We start from the raw sequence: 20517 nt of genomic DNA, 5'->3' as shown, positions 1-20517 counted from the left end.
TTTAGATCACGATGGCTCATTTTTTTTATTTTATATTAATTAATTTTAATAAATAAATATTAATATGTGATTCATAAAATATGATTTTTATGATAGAAATATTAAATTTTTCTACTATGGGAGTAATAAAGAGAAAAAAAAATAATTAAACTTGTTAAAAAAATAATTATAAAGTCGACAATGTCGCACTGCTTTGTAATACGAAAATCACTATTAAAAATAAATTTATTTATATATCTTTTGATGTTTGATATTTATTATTTTCAAAATACATTTAATATTATTTTTATTTTTATTTAAATCTTTTTAGTGAAATATTTATATTTCTTATAAAAAAATAGGGCCAATAAATAGAAAAAAAGAAAAAAGAAAAAGAAAAAAAGGGCTTAATTCTCCAAAATCGAAGACCATAGGCCCAAAGCGAAAGTCCCTAATTTGCAGACAAAAACAAAATGAGTGAAACAGATCAAATCTTATTAATATGCATGCGACTGATGGTAAGAAAGCTGGGAAGGTGAATGCCAAAAATCTAAACAAAAACAACAGCACACAACAAAAGAGTCCTTTCCTTACATTTTGGTGTTGAAAACGTAAGGGTTTTGTGGGAGAGGAGCCTCTAGCGGTGGTTCTTCTTCAATTTCTGGAATTGGGCATAGATCTGCACCTTTTGATCCCTTCATAAAAGGAAAAGAAAAAAATAAATTTGAAATTCTGTGATATTAGTTATTCAAAATGTACGGATTCGAGGCGCTTACTTTTAACATAGATGGTGGGTATTTAGAAGCAATTGTGAGGGGACACAGATCAGGTCTTCTTACTGCTGCTGATTACAACAATCTTTGTCAGTGCGAAACCCTTGATGATATCAAGATGCATCTCTCTGCTACTGAGTACGGTCCCTACCTGCAAAACGGTGCGTTTTCTTTCTTTCTTTCTCTATTTTCTTTTATAATTCCAAGTGCAAGTAGTATTGGGATCTCTTCTTTTTCTTGATCTTGATTTAATTATCACTAAATGCTTGTAAATTGAGCGATGTTCCTTTTATGATATGCTCTTTTTATGAATCTCAGTGCATAAACATTACGCATTTGATTCTAATTTTTACAATTGTTAGTAAGCATAACATAATTTTAAAATTGCTAGCAAAAATTGGGAAATCCAATTTTTGAATTCACCACCGAATTCATTCATCATGTATTTGGCAATCCAACATAGATGGAAGATATTTCATTGAATTGCTGATTAAGAGGTTCTATTTGTCTCTCACACCAATTTCTTAAATTGAAATTGGATAAGTTGTTGATCCTACTTGTCTTCCTAGATTTATCATTTTTTAAATCACCGACTTAGAGTGATAGAGGTATATGCGTAGTTATCATAAGAATGAATGAGTTAATGACCCAAAGTGAAAGACATGAGGTTTAACTCTAATTTATATATGTCCGATTAAGACTCCACGGAAATAGAGTGGATGAATTAGAGTTTTTATTTTAAGTGGATAACTGAATTTTGCCATTTCAATTCTCTGTCCATTATATACTTGCTGATTTTTGTGACACTTTTGCAGAGCCTTCTCCGTTGCATACAACCACAATTGTTGAGAAATGCACTGTTAAACTTGTTGATGAATACAAGCACATGTTATGTCAAGCGACAGAGCCATTATCCACCTTTCTAGAGTATTGCACGTATGTGGACTTACTTCTACAGTTTTAGTGAAAATTAATTTTCTCTTTAATGTTCTTGAATCTCCTTGACCATTCTGTTATACAGCATAAAATCTATTACTCTAGCCAAATGTGTTGAATATTTTAGTTGCTTAGGAAATCATCTTTACATTTGTTCTGAAGTATATTGTAAAAGAACAGAGAAGCTGAGATTTGGCAGTGGAGTGTGTGGGAAAGGTTGTTGCATAACAATGAGCAATATTTCAGTTCATTCTCATTTGGTTTGCTTCCTTTTGATGATTGAGAGTTGAGAATATGTTGATAAATCTCTGGTCCATTACTCTTGCAGCTTCAGTTTGGTCTACTTGTGTACCCTTTTGCATATGATGCCTAAAGCTATAGAGATATTTCTTGTGAGCATATAGATATTTGCTTAAAGGTAGATTTGGACTGAGCCATGTTTTGGTCGAGCATTATATAAAATCAACTATTCTCATACTCAAAATAGACCTTCAACTTAGTCGTTTTGGCAATTACTCAAGCATGTGGGAGTAGTCCTGGTTCAATCCAGTATGGTGGAATTCCTTCTGTTGGATAGTTTGGTTTTTTATTGATGTTGTCTTTTAAAAGAATGAGCAAATATTTATTCCTTCTGTTCTTTTTGATAGTTATGGTCACATGATCGACAATGTTGTCTTGATAGTCACTGGAACCTTGCATGAGAGGGATGTTCAGGAGCTACTGGAGAAATGTCACCCTTTAGGCATGTTTGACAGGTATTTTCCCCTAAATATTGCACCTTTTCCCCCTAATTTGACAGTTTATAAATATTTTCTTAATTTTTTATTTGTTTTCTCTCCATCAGCATTGCCACCTTGGCTGTTGCTCAGAATATGCGGGAGCTTTATAGATTAGTGCTTGTTGACACACCATTGGCTCCATATTTCTCAGAGTGCATCACATCAGAGGTATATCCTGCTGCTGCAGCTGCTTGTATGTCTGTCAAAGTTTTGTTTCATGGTATGGGCACAGTATAAAAATGGAACTTTTTTTGTTGGATCTGTAATGATGTTTAATGTGGTATAACTGGTACTTAATGCTTTGACTCAATGTTGGTAAAGAATGATTACAAATTAATGGACTGGAAAGTACAAATTTAAAGTTTTAAACCAATTAATGGACTGGAAAGTACAAATTTAAAGTTCTCCTAGAACTTTATGGTCTTTCACTATTTTGTCAAGTTAATTTCACAATATACGTACTTAATTTGGACGAACTACTATTTCCCACTAAGGTTTGTCCTATTGCACTTTCCCTCTGTAAATTTCTAAAAATGCATTGAAATACTAATGCATTTTGTTTCATTTTTAATTAGAAGACCTTTTCTTTTGTCAAACTTGCTTGTTTCTGTCAATAGACAGTGAAATGTCCAAAATATCCTTGTTCGATGGACATTGTTCCTTTCTCCTTCTTTCTCTTTCCTGCAATCTTTATTCTCATTTTCAGTCATATTTTACGTGTGAGAAACTCACTTCCAGGGAGAGAACTGAGGTCAGCACACCACCAAGAACCTTCCTAAGCTTCCCCGCAAAACCTACACACCATATCTCCCTTATGCCACACAACGAACATAAAAAACCGTAAAGAGAATAACCCGAAAGCTCCAAGCCTTATTGCCATTAGAGCCTATTCGCCCACATTGATGCCAAAAATGTGAAACCTTCCAGAATTCTTGCTAATAGTTTTGTTTCATTAGAAATCAACTAGGCTTTTCTGTGCCAATAATATCGCTGTCATTGGATGACAATTCCACATTAAAACTCATTTTGTTTTCTGTTTTGAAATTCTTATTGGCTTTTGTTAATGACTGGAATTCAAGGTTAGTTTTTTTCATTTGCCTTGCCTTAAACGATAAGGCCAATTCAAGTTTTTTTTTTTCCTTTTTAGAAAGAAATTCCAATTGGCTTGTCATCTGGATTCATCTTTAGGTTCTTGTTTTGGTATTTTTAAATAAAATAAAGAGTGAAGAAGTATTCATATTGGAATGTGATAAAAGCAGAGAAGGAGACAGACCTGCTTGCTTTATAAAGGAAAAAGAGGCATTCTTTTCGTGGAGAAAAAGTTTTAAGGGAGTTGGAAATTTTTTGCAAGCACATATGATCAAAACATGTTTAAGGTGAATTCTTGCAGTAGGAGTTTTAATAATTTTTTTGCCTACCTAAATAGCATCCTTAGGTAGGAAGGTAATTTTGGTATTTAAAATTGTGTGTTGCTTTTGATCGCCTGTTACTTAGAAGTTGAATTACTTAGAACCATCAAAACCCTAAACTAAGTATACGATAGCAGAGCCGAAATAAAATTGAGGGTTTATGTTGAGCATTTTTAGAAAGGAAGGTACTAATACCATATGACAAACCTCGGGGGAATAGAGACATTCACTTTTATATTAACATATTCTCTATTTGTATGTATAATGCAGTAATTTCTTCTCATAAAAAACAATAACATGTGAAAGTATGTTTGTGCAGAAATGTTTCATTTTTGTCTTTTGAATCTTATCTTATTCACTTTGTTATATCATAGGACTTGGATGACATGAACATTGAAATTATGAGGAATACCCTCTACAAGGCATACCTGGAGGATTTTTACAGGTTTTGTCAGGTGAGCATGGTTTCCTAAACCAAGCGATTGAAATTTTCTCCATGTTCATATCCTCATACTGTGTTCTCAGCTTTTCTGTTATCCTTACAAGTTTCATTGATGTTCAAATAGAAACTCGGTGGCGCTACAGCTGAGATAATGTCTGATCTTCTTGCCTTTGAGGCTGATAGAAGAGCTGTCAATATCACCATAAATAGGTACATTCGTCTTTCTAGGTTTATGATAGGTATTGTTTCTTCTTCTTCCTTTTTTCTTGAGAGAGAAAGAAGAGCTATCAATCTGGTTTTCATATTTATTTATAGTTATTTCTTCCGTTGAATAACAATCATAATCAATTTTGCGTTGTTCTGATGTTGATGTGTTTCGCTTTGTATAGCATTGGTACCGAGCTTACCCGGGATGATCGTAGAAAATTGTACTCTAATTTTGGATTACTGTAAGTTATTTGCTTATGCTTGATATTACTGATTTTTGCATTGGATGTTTATGTGGTCATTCTTGCAATGTTTTTCCCTGACAATGTGTCCTTATGTCAAATAGTCATCCCTATGGTCACGAAGAGCTGGCTGTCTGTGAGGATTTAGATCAGGTTTGTAATGTGCTTGAGTTTTTGAAACAGAATGAAAAGTTTGTATTGCTGTCAAGTTCCTCCTATTTTTTCTTTTCCTTTTCAATCTCTGTTATCCAAGAGTCTGCATATTTTTGTAATGATTTTGTTGAACTAAATTTATTATCTGGACCTAATTGTTTTCTCACAACTTTTGGGTGTTTGGCTTTTGTTATTATTATTATTATTTATTTGCATTTTAGAAGTTAAGTATTGTTTTAATAAAATTTTGTTTGCTTGTATTTTGGCATCAATTGACTGGATTCTGTTGCTTCAATGTGAGGGTTAATTTTGTTCATAGTCCCTGAACTTAGGCATAGTTCCATTAATATCCTCAAAATTTTAATTTGTCTTAACAATTCTTGAACTTTTAAGTGTTGTACCTTGAAGGTCCATTACATAATTCTAGAATTGCATTGAAAATTTGATGTGACAGAAGCAATATTGCATCATAATGATTACCATTTACTTTTTTTCATGTTCAAATTCATTGTTCATACCTTTCTCATGTTGAATTTTCAATAAATTTTGAATGAAATTAGAAAAAAAGGGCCTTTTCTTTTAAGGTATAAAACTAAAAATTCAAGGATTTTCAAGGGACAAATTTTAAGGACATTAATGAGATACATATCTATGTTCAAGGACTACCCCAATGCGATGGAATGTCTAGCTGATGCACTTATTTATGTAATGATATTAGGAAGCAATCTTTTTCTTGTGTGGCTTATGCGTTTCTATCTTTGCATTTTTTTTGCTTTTTTAATGTAGTAAATTGTAACATTGCTTACGCATTCTGTATTCTGGTGGGGTGCTGTTGCAGGTCCGTGGTGTGATGGAAAAGTACCCTCCTTACCAGTCCATCTTTGCCAAACTGTCCTATGGTGAAAGCCAGCTGCTTGATAAGGCCTTTTATGAAGAGGAGGTGAAGAGGCTTTGCTTAGCATTCGAGCAACAGGTTCGTATTAGTGCCTTAATGACAATAAATAAAACAGTTCTTTATATCTTTGTTTTGGTTTCACGAGACTTGGCAATATGGTATTAGAGTAGTATTAGATATCTCTATGGTTACTTAACTCTTCTTACAAAGTAAGATTTGATTTGTGCTTACAAATAACAACCCTCTAGGATGACTAAGAGTGTAACAGAATGCCTTGTTGCCTGCAGCTCCATATATCATTTTTTTTTTTCCTTTTCTTTTCTTTTTTGTTGTTATTTGTTATAAAAACATAGTGCTCCTTTTGCTAATAAACAACTACTTTAACTGCTAAGCTGGTCTGAACTAGCTATTTCCAGTTTTTGTGCGTGTCATTATCCTCTGCAAACTGACCAATTGCTAATCTCTTTCCCAAACTGCAGTTCCATTATGCTGTCTTCTTTGCATACATAAGGCTGAGGGAGCAGGAGATTAGGAATCTGATGTGGATATCAGAATGCGTGGCCCAGAACCAGAAGTCTAGAGTTCATGACAGTGTTGTCTTCATATTTTAGCTGGCTTTACAAGCTTTTAGAAATAATCACTTGCTCATTTGCATAATCTGCTGTAAATTGCTTCTTCATGGACAATCTTTTATATTATTTTTTTAAATCATTTTAAGTTGTGGGAGATTGCCCAGCTGTACTGTTTTCAGGAATAGGAACACTGTGTGTTAAAAATAAGTATTTCAAAATATTATTTGATTTGTTGTTTGGAGCAATAAAACATGTATCGGATTTGGAAATATATTATTGTTGTGGAAATGAGAAGAATTCTTGGCTACTGATATATTTGCTGTAATAAAAGGAAATTTCCTACCAGTGAGCCACAGGTACTGGAAAGATGAAGCCCTCTATTTTTAATTGATATAAATTATTATTATTTGAAGGCCTCTATTTTTCCCCGCTTCCTTCCTATTTCGGGTTGGATTGTTTCTCATATTCTAAGGACACAAGAAACAAAATTGATTAATTAGGATTCAGTTTGTTGCATTGAAAATAAATTTCCTTCTCAAAAATAAGTTTAAAGAAAAATTATTATTTTCTATTTAATAATTAATATTTAGGTATTTCAGTTATAGCTATTTTTAGGCTTTAGTTTTTCTTTTAATTAATTATTTACTCAAATTTTGCTCATGGTGAATATTTTTTTAAAATTTACTATTCTTTACTTTCGTTACATAATAAATTTTCAGAAGAATATTTGGGAAAATGACTTTAAATTACAAGGCAAAAAAAAAGATAATTTAAATGTGGAAATTTGTTATTTAAAAAATGAAAAATATTGAATGAATTGATCGTAATTTATAAGATTTTAGGGTCTCTGACCTTTCTAAAGAAGATACTAATCTTAAGAAAAATGGAATTTTCACAATAACGGCAACTGAACTCCAATACCCATACATCTCTCCATATAAGACTGCGACTGAAAATTACCCAACCCTCGGCATCACCATCCCATTTCGTATCAGAACTGGCTTAAGTTGGATTGGAAAGCTGAGAACATAGCAGAAGAGAAAGCAGTAGTCATCAAGCTACACTCACTGGTTAGTCATCATCTAACCCTACCTATAACTGAAACTATCTTTTTCTGTTTTCATAAAATTTAATGGTGATTTGGTTGGTTTCTGCTGGTAGTTCTTTTGATTGAATGGAGGAGGGAGTTGGAAATGAGAGTCAAGAAGCGCCACTTGCGAAATGGAGAAGTGAAATGTCAAGGGCGTTTCAGTATTATCTAGATAGATCCACCCCTCATACTATGCGGAGATGGCTAGGGACTTTGGCGGTCGGATTGATATATGTTTTAAGGGTTTACTATGTTGAAGGGTTTTATGTTGTTTCATATGGTCTGGGTATTTATATTTTGAATCTCTTGATTGGGTTTTTGTCGCCTAAGGATGATCGTGAGCTTGAAGCTTTGGATGGGGCTTCCTTACCCACCAAAGGTTCTGATGAATATAAGCCTTTTATTCGCCGCCTACCCGAGTTTAAGTTCTGGTAATCTTTTTGATTCCTTAGCTTCTCGTTTTCTTTTTCTTTTTTAATTATTTTATTACCCTGTTTCTTCAGTATGGAACCTGCTTTAGTATGCTTTTTTTTTTTTTTTAAACCAGCTTGCGAGAATTTAGTAATTCTTTTGTGTCTCGTATGCTTGCTTATACCACTGGCCTTTTTTTTCGTTTATGCTGTGCATGCTGATGTTGCATAAAAAAGAACTCTTTGGAGCTTTGGCTATTCTGATATATCATGCCACCATTTTGTCTATTTATGCTGGCACAATATTGAAAGGAAGAATTTTTGGTTATCTAAACTTATGTAATTCATTTCACTGCAGTCAGTTTTACAAGGGTATTTTCATTCATGATGTTTGTCATCGGTCTTTTGTGGCTTTTGTAAGACTCTGATTTTGGTGCATATTGGCTGTGTATCTCTTATTTAGACATGCCCGCAATTATGTGTTCTTGTTGCACTATTTTGGAAACAGTTTGTGGAGTTTCTTGCGGAAATATCTACTCAATCGATATACTGAACTTGTGACATTTGTTTTTTTATATTTTCTGAAAACCAGCTAGCTTCTGAAAATATAGTGGCCCCGTGTTTTTCAATCAGCTTTATCAGTGCATCTCATTTTATCCTAATCCTCACGTGAACGTCGTAGCTTCCATGAAGGGTTTTTATTTATTCAGCTTAGGTAAATGCTTAAATTCTTAAAGTTCTGAATGTGATATTTCTTTTGTCATGGTTTCAGGTATGCCATTACAAAGGCTTTTGTTGTGGCTTTTATCTTGACCTTCTTCTCTGTATTGGATGTTCCTGTTTTTTGGCCAATATTACTGTGTTACTGGATTGTTCTATTTGTATTGACGATGAAACGCCAAATCTTACATATGATCAAGTACAAATATGTGCCTTTTAGCTCTGGAAAGCAGGTGAGTTGGTTAAAATTATTCTTAAGATTTTAATATTTTACTGTTTCATTTGCTTTCACTTATTTCTTTACTTCTATAGTTGATCCTGCGGTTGTAGTAATTCTTTTAATGCAAGCATTGCAATAAGTGATTATTTCGTTAATTTTGATAGCGGTACACCGGCAAGAATTCATCTGCTAGTAGCAGCACAGCTATGGACTAAAAGCTGCAGATCCATTAAATGAGGCAAAAGGAGATCACAGATTGGATTAGATGCTGGGCTTCTTTAGCTGTTGCCACTTATTTAGAAATTTCATGCTAATAGACACATCTTTCACTCGTTTATTGAATATGTGAACTTCGGGGACAGCAGACTCGCTTTCCCCGTATGCTTATGTTAATATGTATAGCTAACAGCATATGATCCTTGGAGGATGCTAATGTTCATTGTGCATGCATATTGGATGAAGATTAGGTAATGAGATTTCACTACTATGGAGTGAGTACTGTCTGTGGCTGCTGTGGGATGTGTCTCATGCATCTGAGTGCTTACTCCATCTTTCTGACAACTTGCTGAAGTACTCCTGCTAGAAAATGAAAATTGAATTTATAGCAACTCATTATCAGCTTGGTTTGGTAGTAGACAGTAGTAATCCCACAGGTGAAAGGTCAAAACTATTTCGCAGTAATTACAAATTAAATGTTGAATCTGGAGACCACAATTTGGACAGCTGCTTGTGAACTTAAAGTTTTTGGAGCTTGCTTGCACTTGGGTGTGTTCTTCAATACCAAAATATGTTGTAAATATGTGACTGTTATTTTGTTAAACAAGTATATGAACATCTAGCACTTGGATTACAGAATGTATTTGCTAAGAAACTTACAAAAAGAAAGTCATTCGACATAAATGCAAAGTTTCAGGAAACGTCTTGTGCATTTTAGCATGGTGCAATCGAGCTATTGTGATATATCTGTGGCAACAAAAGCAAACCAAAATGGACGTCACCAAAGAAGACGAAGACAAAACACCAGGATATTCACTTGGAGGCTCTGATGTAATCAGGGCCCTTGATGCTGCCTGCCAGAGCTACCATTTATCAGCTTTACAAGAAATCAAATCCAGCTGAAGGCCACTATTCGCACAAGTGCTACAGTGCAGCTTTACGTACAAAAATAAATCATTTCCTCTTTTCAAGAAAATAAAATGAACTGCTGTTTTAAATATCAAGCAGAAACCTTACAAGATCACTTGAACATGTACATATATACATGCATGTAGAAATTGGGATCACATATGATATCTCTATGTGAAACTATCCATCTGCCGACTGCTGAAACGCTTTCTGTGTAAACTCATGAACTTGGCAACAAATTCTGCAGAAACAGTGATTGTCAACTATGCAAGTATGGTGGTTGTTTATAGTTAGGTTCTTTATTAGAAAATGTTTGCCATTGTACAGTGGATGTGCAGGTGTCTTAACAGATGATTTTCTTTAAGAGTAGTCTGTCCATTTTACCTTCTAATTTAAGCAAAGCACTTGATCCTGTTGGAATCCTCTTTTCCTGTTAAAAGAAAACCTTGAGTCACTTTCATATCACTGACAGGAAAAATAATCTTTAGGGGACAACAGAAATTACATAATAAGCATGCCAGTAATAAAGTTCCCTTTTTGAGCTAGCATCCACTCCTTTAAGGAATTGTTCGACGAGTTTCTGCTTGTAGGATTCAAAAATCCATCAGAAATGCGAAAAAGAATGAAAAAGATGAATACTTCCAGCTTACGTATCATATGCATTACCAACAGGATCAGCTTGGGGTGTACAAAATCCAGAAGAAGCTTTTGAAACTTTCCCCTTACCATGAACAATCTGCCAAATTCATAAATGTGGAGAAACATCAGATGTTCTGGTTTTATGATTTCAATCTTGTTCTTAGAAGTATGCCTCTTCTTACAGATTTAGTCTTCCCCTGTTCTTCTAAGAAAAAGAAATGAAACAAAAAGAAAGAAATCATACCTCTTAGGCGAAGGATCACTTAAGATTTCTGCTGCAAGTTCTATCAAGACTTCTTCCCAACTGGATGGAATCGGTTGATCATCAGCAAAAGGGTAGCTGCAGGGGTTAACTCATATTAGTGTTTTGTTTTGGTTCAGATCAGATTTTTAAGTATGCTCTATTATTCAAGTTCTTACTTGTGTTCTTTGCATGCTTCAAGTGTCATGATTGCTTTTCTCAGGTGCTGCTTTGATTTGGCAGCAATCCTAGCAGCAAAATTCATCGGTAGTTCAAACTCTTCCTTTCTGGCTATCTGAATGAGGACCTCCATGATCTGAGAAATACAGGTCGAATCAAGAATTTGTAGTTTTCTGTTCCTTTAATAATATCGGTCCAAGCAATGAATTAGTGGATACTTACTTCATGAGTAACAGGAGAATCAACTTTAATAACTCTGCAGCGGTTGGTCACTGGTTCTAGGATGTCTGCATCATCTTCACAGCATAATATGAGTTTACAAGCATCTGTATAACAGTCCATGATCCATTTGATCAAGTGCTGAATATCCTCAGCTGCTTTGTCAACCTGATAAAGAACTAGTACTGAAACTAAGCAGACGATGTATTAGCTTCAATTGGATGAAATTCAGCTGTTTTCGAAGAAAGTAATCATATACGCTAATGTTCAAAAGAATTGACCTTTATAATCTGGCTTAAAAGTAGCATTGCTGACTTCAGGAGCAAGAGCATAGTTGTTGCTTATTTCCCTCACTAAACTCATCAGTGCATGTTTAGCATTTGGTTCCAGGTTTACATTGAGCTCCAGATGGTGAGCACTGGATGCTATTGGAACAGCTACTTGCATTGCCCTTTCTTCCTGCCAGCATAATAACATGCACATTTTTTAACCCAAAAATAATCTCCAACGTATAGAGAAAGTTTGTCAGATGTTATTCTATTCGTACTTATCAAGAAGAAGAATTCTGACTGATTTTTGAATATTTCATACTCGAAACATAATAAACATAAGAACATACCTGAACCTGGAAATATCTTAAATTATGTGATATCTGCAAGACAGAAAGTTTTCATTCTGTCAGGTTATGCATCCAGAGAAATAATATTCTAGGGAGAGATCTTTTTTTTTTTAGTATCTGCTGGGAAGGAACATACATTTCGACATGCCCCACCAAATATTTCACACAGAAGAGCCATTGCTAATGATCTTTTCCCAGAACCAGATGGTCCTTTCAACAAAATATGAGGAATGTTGTTATGAAAAACCTGCAGTTACATAAAGGACATGTATTATCAAGGACTTCCAATTTTCTTTGCACAAGGGCTCCTGATAAAGGTGATGATCACAAACCAACAGAAGGTAATTTACAAGAAGATCAACCTGGCGTATCTGGTGTAATCATATAGGAGTACAGAACAGTTTTGAGTATACTTACAAGTTGCTTGAGAAGTTGAGCTTCTTGTTTGTGGCAAATAAATCCACTGAGAGAACTAGGTTGATGTTTATCAGCCCAAAACTGTCTCAAGCTTTCGACCACAAATGCCTTCTCGATGAACGAGACTTCATCAAGGTGATGTTTTTCAGGTGATTTTCTGGTTCTGCAAGGCCCTCTTCTCATACAGGAAAACCAACCATCTGCTTGGCTCTTCTTCCTATTTTCCGTGAACCTTTTCGAGCTCACACTTGTTGTCTTGCTTGTATCGCTTATCTTACTACTTTCACTGCTAAACTTTCCACTATGCCCACTTAGAGCAGAGCTGGTAATCGTAGTAGTTCGTGAACCAGAACTCATCAAAGTTCTTGATGACTTATTTTCAGTATTATTATTATTTGTGCTTACCTGATGACCAGCAGAATCCATCTGGGTAAACCTTGTAGGCCTTGGAATTGGATTGGTTTTATCATTACCATTCTTTGGCAAGTTCTTCTTCTGAATCGTCAAGGCTGTGTGATCACGGGAAAAGAAGATGTCGCCGGGTGAGATAGACTCTGTGCTTTCAAAATTTGGAGCGTTCAGCATTGGACTTCTGGACATTTTAATATTAGCAACCATCTCATTGATTTCACCAACAGTCGGTGTTCTAGGATGAGATGATTCTCTCTCCCTCTGTTTACTGGTCGTGGTCCTCAAGAAAGACGATGGTGCTCTCTCCTCCTTTTGTTCTCCGGGACCAAGATTATTTTCTTGCTCCTTTACCCGACCCCTCATTCTCGGTGCAGTTGCTGATCTACGACTATGGCTCGAGCGCTCGCTCGCTCTACTAACTTCACCAAACTGAGAGATAGAACCTCTTTCCTCTCTGCCCGGCGTTCGTTGATTCTTCCTTCTGCTGGAGTCTATAATCTCATCGTTATCAGACAAATCCTGCTCCTCTCTTGCAGACTTAAAAGAAGAAACTTGCCTTCTGTGCTCAGATTTTGAGAATGGACTAACGTTTCTACGAACCGACATTGCTGAAATGGTTCTACCATCTTCCTTTCGCATCTTGTAGGGCGATTTGCTGCTGTGCCTCCTCCGACTTGGACTGGTCGTAGAGTCCTTTTTGGGAGAAGAATCATCGAGTCTTGGCGAAAGTCTCCAGCCATGTCTCACAGGACTGATGTTTCTTGGTAAAACCAAGTCCATTTTTGGACTCTGAGGACCAAAAGCTCCATTGGTGTGACTCCGATCACGATTTGGACTTTCTTGCCAATCTGTTTCCGTATCAGAAGGTTCATAACCACTTCGCCTTTGCTTCAAGGGATTAGAAGCAAAGGGCTGAGAGGCTCTGTTATATCTGAATGAGGTACTTTTCATTGAAGTACCCATTGTTCTTAGAGTAAGAATTCAGAGTAATCTCCTTGTATAGCTTGTGGAAAAGTGTAGGAAATTGAAGAACAATGTAAAAGAAATATTTCGACGGCGAAGAATATAACAAGTTCTGAAGAATCTAAGTAAGAGACAAGAAGAATTTGAGAAAAAAATGAAGCAAGATGTTTAAAATTCTCAAGGAATATACGATGGTTACGAAGTGGGGAAATCGGTGAAGACAAAGCTTGGCTTGGCTGTCCCATGTTTTTGTCCAGCAAAGAAACAACTGCCCACTTACTAGAATGCTGTGTTTCCTGTAATTTCTAAGCTGATCAACGAGGATGCTTTATTTTTCTTTTATTCCCTCTCTTCTTTTCTTTGTCTGCAACTCCATATGACATAACGAAACAGGAACCAAGTAGTTGGCTGTTACATACAATGGCAGGAAACTCCTCTTCTATACTTTTTGCTGCTCCTTTCCCTTTACGTCCATTCTTGTTTTGTTTTTCTTTCTTTTATAAGTTTAATTAATTTGTAATATTCCAATACTTAAAAAGAATTTGCATGCCAACGTTGCTAAAAGAAGATGCTTTATTTTAGTGACCAACTCTAAGCTCATAATCAAGCTAACATTTACCATCCGAAAAATAATATTTTTTTTTTTTGTTAATTTTAGAATATTTTTATCAATTTCCTTAAATAACTAAATCAAAAAGCCCAACAAACGTATATGTCTAATTATTTACATCATAATATATAGAATTAAATATGAATAAACTCTTTAAATTTTATGTTAACTTTTTGATACTTGTTGTTTGAAATTAAATTCAATAATAGTCACTGACTTCTACTTATATATATACTCGAGCTTTTCTTTATTAGAGTTTTCAATTAGTCGTTGAAGGATTTAATCAATGATAAATTAAGTTTAAGTTTAGCCCTCGAATTTGATATTAGTTGTCAAATTTAGTAAGAATAATTTTTTATCAAATTAGAATAATATTTTGTATTTTAGCACAATCTTATTTTATTTTCTAACAAAAAGATAATTAGCTTAATATATTTTAAATTATTCTAATTTTTCATTAGTAAAAATTAATTAGTGTGTAAAATAATCAATAATAATCATTTTTAATATGCTTTCAAAAAATAAAATATATCAAAAATTCAATGGAAAATAAAGCATCATAAACTCATAAATATATGAGATTTTTATATTTTATCAAAATAATAAAGAACTACACATATTGAACTCATAAATATCTTAAAATATATAAAAAAAAATTAGTATGAAATTAATAAAGTATAAATATTCTCCAAAATGCCTAAGATTTTTATTTTAACAAGGTAAAAGAGTTATTTAATTATATCTTATTAGACATTAAAATTAAATTAAGCTAAAACTTAAAATAAATTGTTTTAATTTGATAACAAAAGTGTTGATACTTAATATTAAGTTTACAGACTAAGTTTTTTTTTTTTTTTTTACAGATTAAGTTGATTAATTAAAAAATATCTAACAGATTGCAGGTTTTACAATCTATTTAACTATATTCAGAAGGAATAGCTACCTATTTTAAGTACTGCATAGCATATGTATAATTTACTTTGAATATACACATTCATTCATGCCAAGTGCATATAATTGTTAAAAACAGAGGTCTTGGAGATGGATTATGTAATATCCCAAATCCTTTCGGCAATATTTTTCCCTACCCTACTTGAATATATTTCTAAATTATCAGAAACTGTTAGGACCATGTCTTGTAATTATAGTACAAAAGAATTCACTCAGTTGCTCATACAAGCATGTAATCATATTGACAAGGCGCAGCCTCACTGACCATGAAACGATGACCAGCTCTTTTAAATTCACCATCTTGCTGCCTTTGAAGGGATCTGTGGTACCAACTTCTTACCATCTTTTCTTGAAAGTTGGCAAGAAAAGCTTTGATCAGGGACTTTGATCAACGAATGTACAGTTAATCTGAGTACATCTACAGCTTTTGGAGAGAGACTTCTGGTGTTAAAGTTGACAACCATTCCATTAAAGCCCCATTAACAAGCTCTGGAACTTCATCATGTGGACAGTGACCAGCCTGCAAGTTTACAAGTGTTGTTCTAGGATAAAACTCTTTAATACGATTAGCCTTGGCAGGACCCACCCATGGATCTAAGTCACCCCAAAGCAATAACAATGGGCATCTCAGTGTGCTTAAGACACTGTCTAAAGTGTATGTGCTCTGATTTAACATGAACCGAGACATTAATCTGCAGAAGGATGAACAAAGCATCACCAATAAGATTCATCCAACAGTGGTTGTCAGTTATGAATTTTAAGGATTTTAATCCACCACCATAGCATTTACATTGTAGCAATTATCGATACATTAATTATAGCAGAAAATAAATTTAGACTTTATACAGGTCTAAATCTGTTATCTAAACATTTTCTGGAGTCAATGAGATGACTAGAGCCACATACATACCTGTAATAAACTTCCCCAGCATTAGGGTCAGTTGCTGGCCTCGTTATTGATTCTACAAGATAGTCATCCACATTAGAGGTATTTATATACACCTGCAATTATTGTTAGGTAAAAAATCATAAAATAGATCAAGAAAATTGTCGCAAATATCATGATTTGAAGTCACATGCGGCCTTTGTCATTCTCAAGTCTCATTCAATTGACAATGGTGATTAAGCATCCACCTTTAGCTGATATCCTAGACCATATTAGCTTAAGAGAATACTCAGAGAAGGATAAAAGAAAACTCATTCTTAGTTTCCATGAGAAAACATCCTAGTTTTCAGTCCAAGACAGGAGCAATCTTACTAGATTTCTCTGGGATAAACCTAAGGATATGGGCTTCTATTTAACAGTTGGTGATCCTACGAAGCTGTATTACACTACACATTACAAGAAGGATGATTCTTCACCATCAATTGAACTACATTCACATATCATTTTTCATATAAAGACAATGATACCCAGTCATGCATAAACAACAAATGGCCAGTTTAGAAAAGCAGTTCACATGTTCCTCAGTCTCCCATTTTCCTGAAATAAGAAGCCCCATTTAAATTATGGATCGGACAACTTACACTCTTTAATACAGATTCAACACGTGCTGGTTGCTTTGATTGCCAAAACAAAAACCCAAGAACTATGCGCTGGAAAATTTCCTTCAGTGGCTTCAGGACAGATTTCTGTAAGATTGATTCTTCAGTCTTCTTGGTTTCTGAATTTGCATTTCCGAACTGTCCAGCAGAATTTAGCAATACAACTCCAGCAGCTCGTTCATGCAATGCCGCTGCAGACATCAAAGCTGTAAACCCTCCAAGGCTGAAAAGTTAACTTGAGTTAGTAACATATTAATAAATCAATCCAGCATTTCTAGTCTATGCATATACGACACAAATTTTTTTTTTCTCTCCCCTACATTTTATGTCGCAGTTGGAAATTCTTAAGCTGATCTAGACTTCAGTTTCAGAAGAAATTGATCCACTTTATATTCTGCAAATAACACGTGAAATCTACTTACATAAACATTCTGTATGTCCATTTCAGTTTAGGATCCTCATGTTGTGTACTTCTAGCAATGTATTGCCAGGATTAGAACCAGGACCACGTGGAATATATTTCAAGGAATGCCCTACATGAGGTAATGTTAGACTAGTATCCTCATAGCAGAGCATTACATTAAGATATAGCACGACTTAAAGTTGAATAGGCCATCTCTAAGCATAAGCAGTCAACAACTGTAATGCTCATACATTCTAAATACTTAAACGAGGCAGAAGATGATCTCGCAAAGCCTCAATGAACTTAAGAGTAGAAAAAACTGTACAATGCTAATAGTTTTTGGTTGATGCTGGTCAATGGTGTTAGGATCACACAATTTTAATTCCAAATTGATTTGAACACATAGCACTCACTATTGAAAACGTGTCTTCTATTTTACTTGTTCTATATGGATAGATGTTTGTAATATTGTTTTCAAGAATTTGTGCCAAATATATTACAATTTGATTCTTGATTGTTAATTGAGAAGATGAGGATATTAATTATTGATTTGTCAACAATAAAGGTAAAATGGATTGTGAAGCATAGGAAACCTTACAAACCACTAGAACTTCACCAGACTGATAGAGAATTCATAGATTAATCCACGTGTTGAATTTCAACAATATCAATTGTCTCTCTCTTCATTAGAATGTTAAAACTAGATATTCGCAAATACTGGAAATTCAACACTCAACCACCAATTGTTCCTTATTGTTACCTGTTTCCAACTATTACTGCTGGTTCTTTCACTATCTCCTTCATGAAATCAACTACTTGATCCCTCCATACCGTGGCATCATAGTCAATAATTGCCTTATCACTCCATCCAAAACCTAACAAGTCCAAAGCATAAACCTTGTACTTTTTGGCCAACTCAGGTATGTTGTATCTGCAAACATATACAATGCATATTAAACAATGGTATCACAATCACCTACCGCATGAAAGATGAGTGAATATAAAATTACCTCCAATGAAATGCAGAAGCACCAAAACCATGAATAAGAACAATGGGCAACCCTTCTCCTTGCACTACGTAATGTATTTTGTGACCCTGCCATGTCCAATAATTATAGCCTTCTGGCTTGAACGGCAACTTATCAAGCCCTATGAAAAGTAAAGATCCAATAAAATGAAATTGCTCATAATCAAACATATAATATGCAGAGTTGTAATAAGCAAATTACTGTTTTTCTCCTGACTTTAGACCTTAATTACACTTTTATCCCCCTTAATTAAAAACTAAATTGAGATTATTGTTAGTCTTTGACAATGTAAGTTTATATTAATACTATGTTTGGTTGAAATCCATTAAGAAATTCATTTCATTTGAAAAAAGACATGAAATAGAAGTAAAATATAAATGATAAAATTAAAAAACATATTTATGGAATATATTGACTTCCTAATGTGGAATTTATTTTGGAAATTCTACATATTTTGTTAGAATTTAGTTTCGCTGTAACCAATTTCATATAAATTTGATTACGTAGAATTTTAAATTTACTCTCACTTCATTCAAGCATATAAACTTTAAATAATTTCATAAGTTCTATGGATTTCAATAAACACAATGTAAAAGTGGACTAAAATTTAATGTGGAACTAGAGTGTATATTTTCTTCTAGGGTTAAGGACAATTTGATTCAGTTTTCAAAGAAAAGGATGAAAGTGTAATTGAAGCCAAAACTCAAGAGGAAAACACTAATTTGCTCAAGTTGAAACCATCATGAGACTGACCTTGAACAGGTTCAGCGGCAAAAGAAGAACCCATGACCGAAACTCCAGAAGCTACAATTCCTCTGACAGCAAAACCTCTCCTATTCATCACACATCTGCTTCCTTCGAGCCAAAAAGAGCAAAATTAAATATATAAAAAAAACCCAAAAGAAAAGAAAAGAAAAAAGATTAAGAAGAAGCTTACTGTACTGAGTTTGTCTTGTGGATGCAATAAATCTGGTGCTGGTGGAACTGAAGGATTCTGACCTAAGTGAAGGCGACACAGCAGAATAAGAAAACATTGGAATTTACCCCAAAAAACACTAATTAACAATTTGAACAGCTGAAGAATGTGAAAAAGGAATTGGGTATTTCTTAGGCAAAGTGATTTGGGTTATGTAAAAACTTGGAGGGTATTTGTGGTTGGCATGTGTTTGGGAGTTGTGGCCGCCTCCAAGCCATATGCCACTCTAGATTTTCTTTTGTTCTTAATTTACTGTTGTATTGCCCGCGCTTTTCTGCATATTTTAAATGCCTTTTCTTTTTAATTAGGTTTATGAATTGTGGCGGTGCATTTACAATTTAAATTACTTATTTCACTTTTCCTTGTAAGCATCCACAGTCAAAGCACAAATAAAATTTGAAAGAATAACGCGACGACACATTACTGTTATTTAGTATATAATTTTATTAAAACTGCTTTCTAATATTTTATATTTTAAATAATTTAATAAAAAATATTATATACCATACAATAAATAATGATAGGATATTTAACGGTTTTTATAATTTAAAAATAGTAAATTTTGTAAAACTAAATTATAAATAAGGCTATTAATATTTTTGAGTTATAATTTTAAATTTGTTCCGGATCAAAATATTTTGACATTATATATATATATATATATATATATATATATATATATATATATATATATTAAAGATTGGTAAGTACTGTTTAATTGTTTTTTTTTTTTATCTTTTTATGACTCGGAATGTATTAATCATAGTAATGAAACGTTTTAAAAAATATTTGATATTAGCGAACCAAAAAAACTACTAAATTAACTTAACATAAAAGGATTAAATATAATTTAATAAAAAAACTAAATACTAACAATAAATACATACTTAAAGATATATTTTTAATAAATAAATATAAATAATAAATAAATAAAGACAAATGCTATCGATATTTATGCTGCTAAAGAAATTTAATACAAATATAACAAGATACAATATAACTAAAAAAAAAAGATAGTTTTTAATTTTATTTGTGATGTCTGTATAGTATTTTAACTCTCAAAAATAAAAATATTATTACCGTAAACGAATGTCTATATATATATATATATTAGCACTACATTCATACTATTGTACTATTATTTTATTTTTTATATTTAAAATTTTACTTTATATATTTATATAATTTAACTTATAATTATACTAGTACAAAAAATAATTTTTGTTTATTTTATAATATTTTTATTTTTATTTATATTAAGTTTGTAGAAATTATATAACACATATTATAAATTTCTATATTTTTATATATTAAAATAAATAAATATGAAAAATATATTTATCATTTTTAATTTTTTTATTTA

The 20517-nt window shown here is 33.3% G+C and overlaps 4 protein-coding genes across 7 annotated transcripts; 2 read left to right on the top strand and 2 right to left on the bottom strand.

The window, feature by feature from the left end:
* Positions 1-458: 458 nt before the first annotated feature.
* Positions 459-6700, top strand: LOC8273381 (V-type proton ATPase subunit d2). Its single transcript, XM_002521513.4, has 10 exons — positions 459-913; positions 1568-1688; positions 2336-2443; positions 2533-2635; positions 4251-4331; positions 4443-4528; positions 4708-4767; positions 4872-4920; positions 5759-5893; positions 6295-6700. The coding sequence occupies exons 1-10, from the start codon at positions 733-735 to the stop codon at positions 6424-6426; spliced, it is 1056 nt and encodes a 351-aa protein (XP_002521559.1). The 5' UTR covers positions 459-732; the 3' UTR covers positions 6427-6700.
* A 523-nt stretch (positions 6701-7223) lies between these two features.
* On the top strand, positions 7224-9314 carry LOC8273382 (protein RER1B). Its single transcript, XM_002521514.4, has 4 exons — positions 7224-7457; positions 7549-7908; positions 8660-8840; positions 8992-9314. Exons 2-4 carry the CDS (start codon positions 7562-7564, stop codon positions 9040-9042), a joined length of 579 nt encoding a protein of 192 aa, XP_002521560.2. The 5' UTR covers positions 7224-7457; positions 7549-7561; the 3' UTR covers positions 9043-9314.
* A 420-nt stretch (positions 9315-9734) lies between these two features.
* Positions 9735-14118, bottom strand: LOC8273383. 3 transcript variants are annotated; one of them, XR_007216110.1, is made up of 12 exons: positions 12268-14118; positions 11987-12097; positions 11851-11883; positions 11513-11690; positions 11235-11416; positions 11012-11148; positions 10836-10931; positions 10619-10688; positions 10458-10532; positions 10337-10382; positions 10061-10193; positions 9735-9897 (listed from the first exon to the last, which is right to left on the bottom strand). XR_007216110.1 is itself a non-coding variant. In XM_015720754.3 (11 exons), the coding sequence occupies exons 1-11, from the start codon at positions 13639-13641 to the stop codon at positions 10123-10125; spliced, it is 2373 nt and encodes a 790-aa protein (XP_015576240.1). In that variant the 5' UTR covers positions 13642-14118; the 3' UTR covers positions 9735-10122. The 3 variants fall into 3 exon arrangements, 2 of the variants coding, with proteins under 2 accessions (XP_015576240.1, XP_048230883.1); XM_015720754.3 differs by having other exon boundaries at positions 9735-10193; XM_048374926.1 differs by having other exon boundaries at positions 9735-10193; positions 10458-10688.
* A 1150-nt stretch (positions 14119-15268) lies between these two features.
* On the bottom strand, positions 15269-19420 carry LOC8273384 (pheophytinase, chloroplastic). Of its 2 annotated transcripts, none has more exons than XM_002521516.4 (7): positions 19116-19420; positions 18932-19033; positions 18161-18299; positions 17911-18081; positions 16730-16970; positions 16113-16204; positions 15269-15894 (listed from the first exon to the last, which is right to left on the bottom strand). In XM_002521516.4, exons 1-7 carry the CDS (start codon positions 19210-19212, stop codon positions 15621-15623), a joined length of 1116 nt encoding a protein of 371 aa, XP_002521562.2. In that variant the 5' UTR covers positions 19213-19420; the 3' UTR covers positions 15269-15620. The 2 variants fall into 2 exon arrangements, with proteins under 2 accessions (XP_002521562.2, XP_015576268.2); XM_015720782.3 differs by having other exon boundaries at positions 18932-19026.
* Positions 19421-20517: the final 1097 nt, after the last annotated feature.

This window comes from Ricinus communis, chromosome 5 (assembly GCF_019578655.1).
Source record: "Ricinus communis isolate WT05 ecotype wild-type chromosome 5, ASM1957865v1, whole genome shotgun sequence".
NCBI classification, from domain to species: Eukaryota; Viridiplantae; Streptophyta; class Magnoliopsida; order Malpighiales; family Euphorbiaceae; genus Ricinus; species Ricinus communis.
This window is presented reverse-complemented; position numbering and strand designations above follow the sequence as displayed.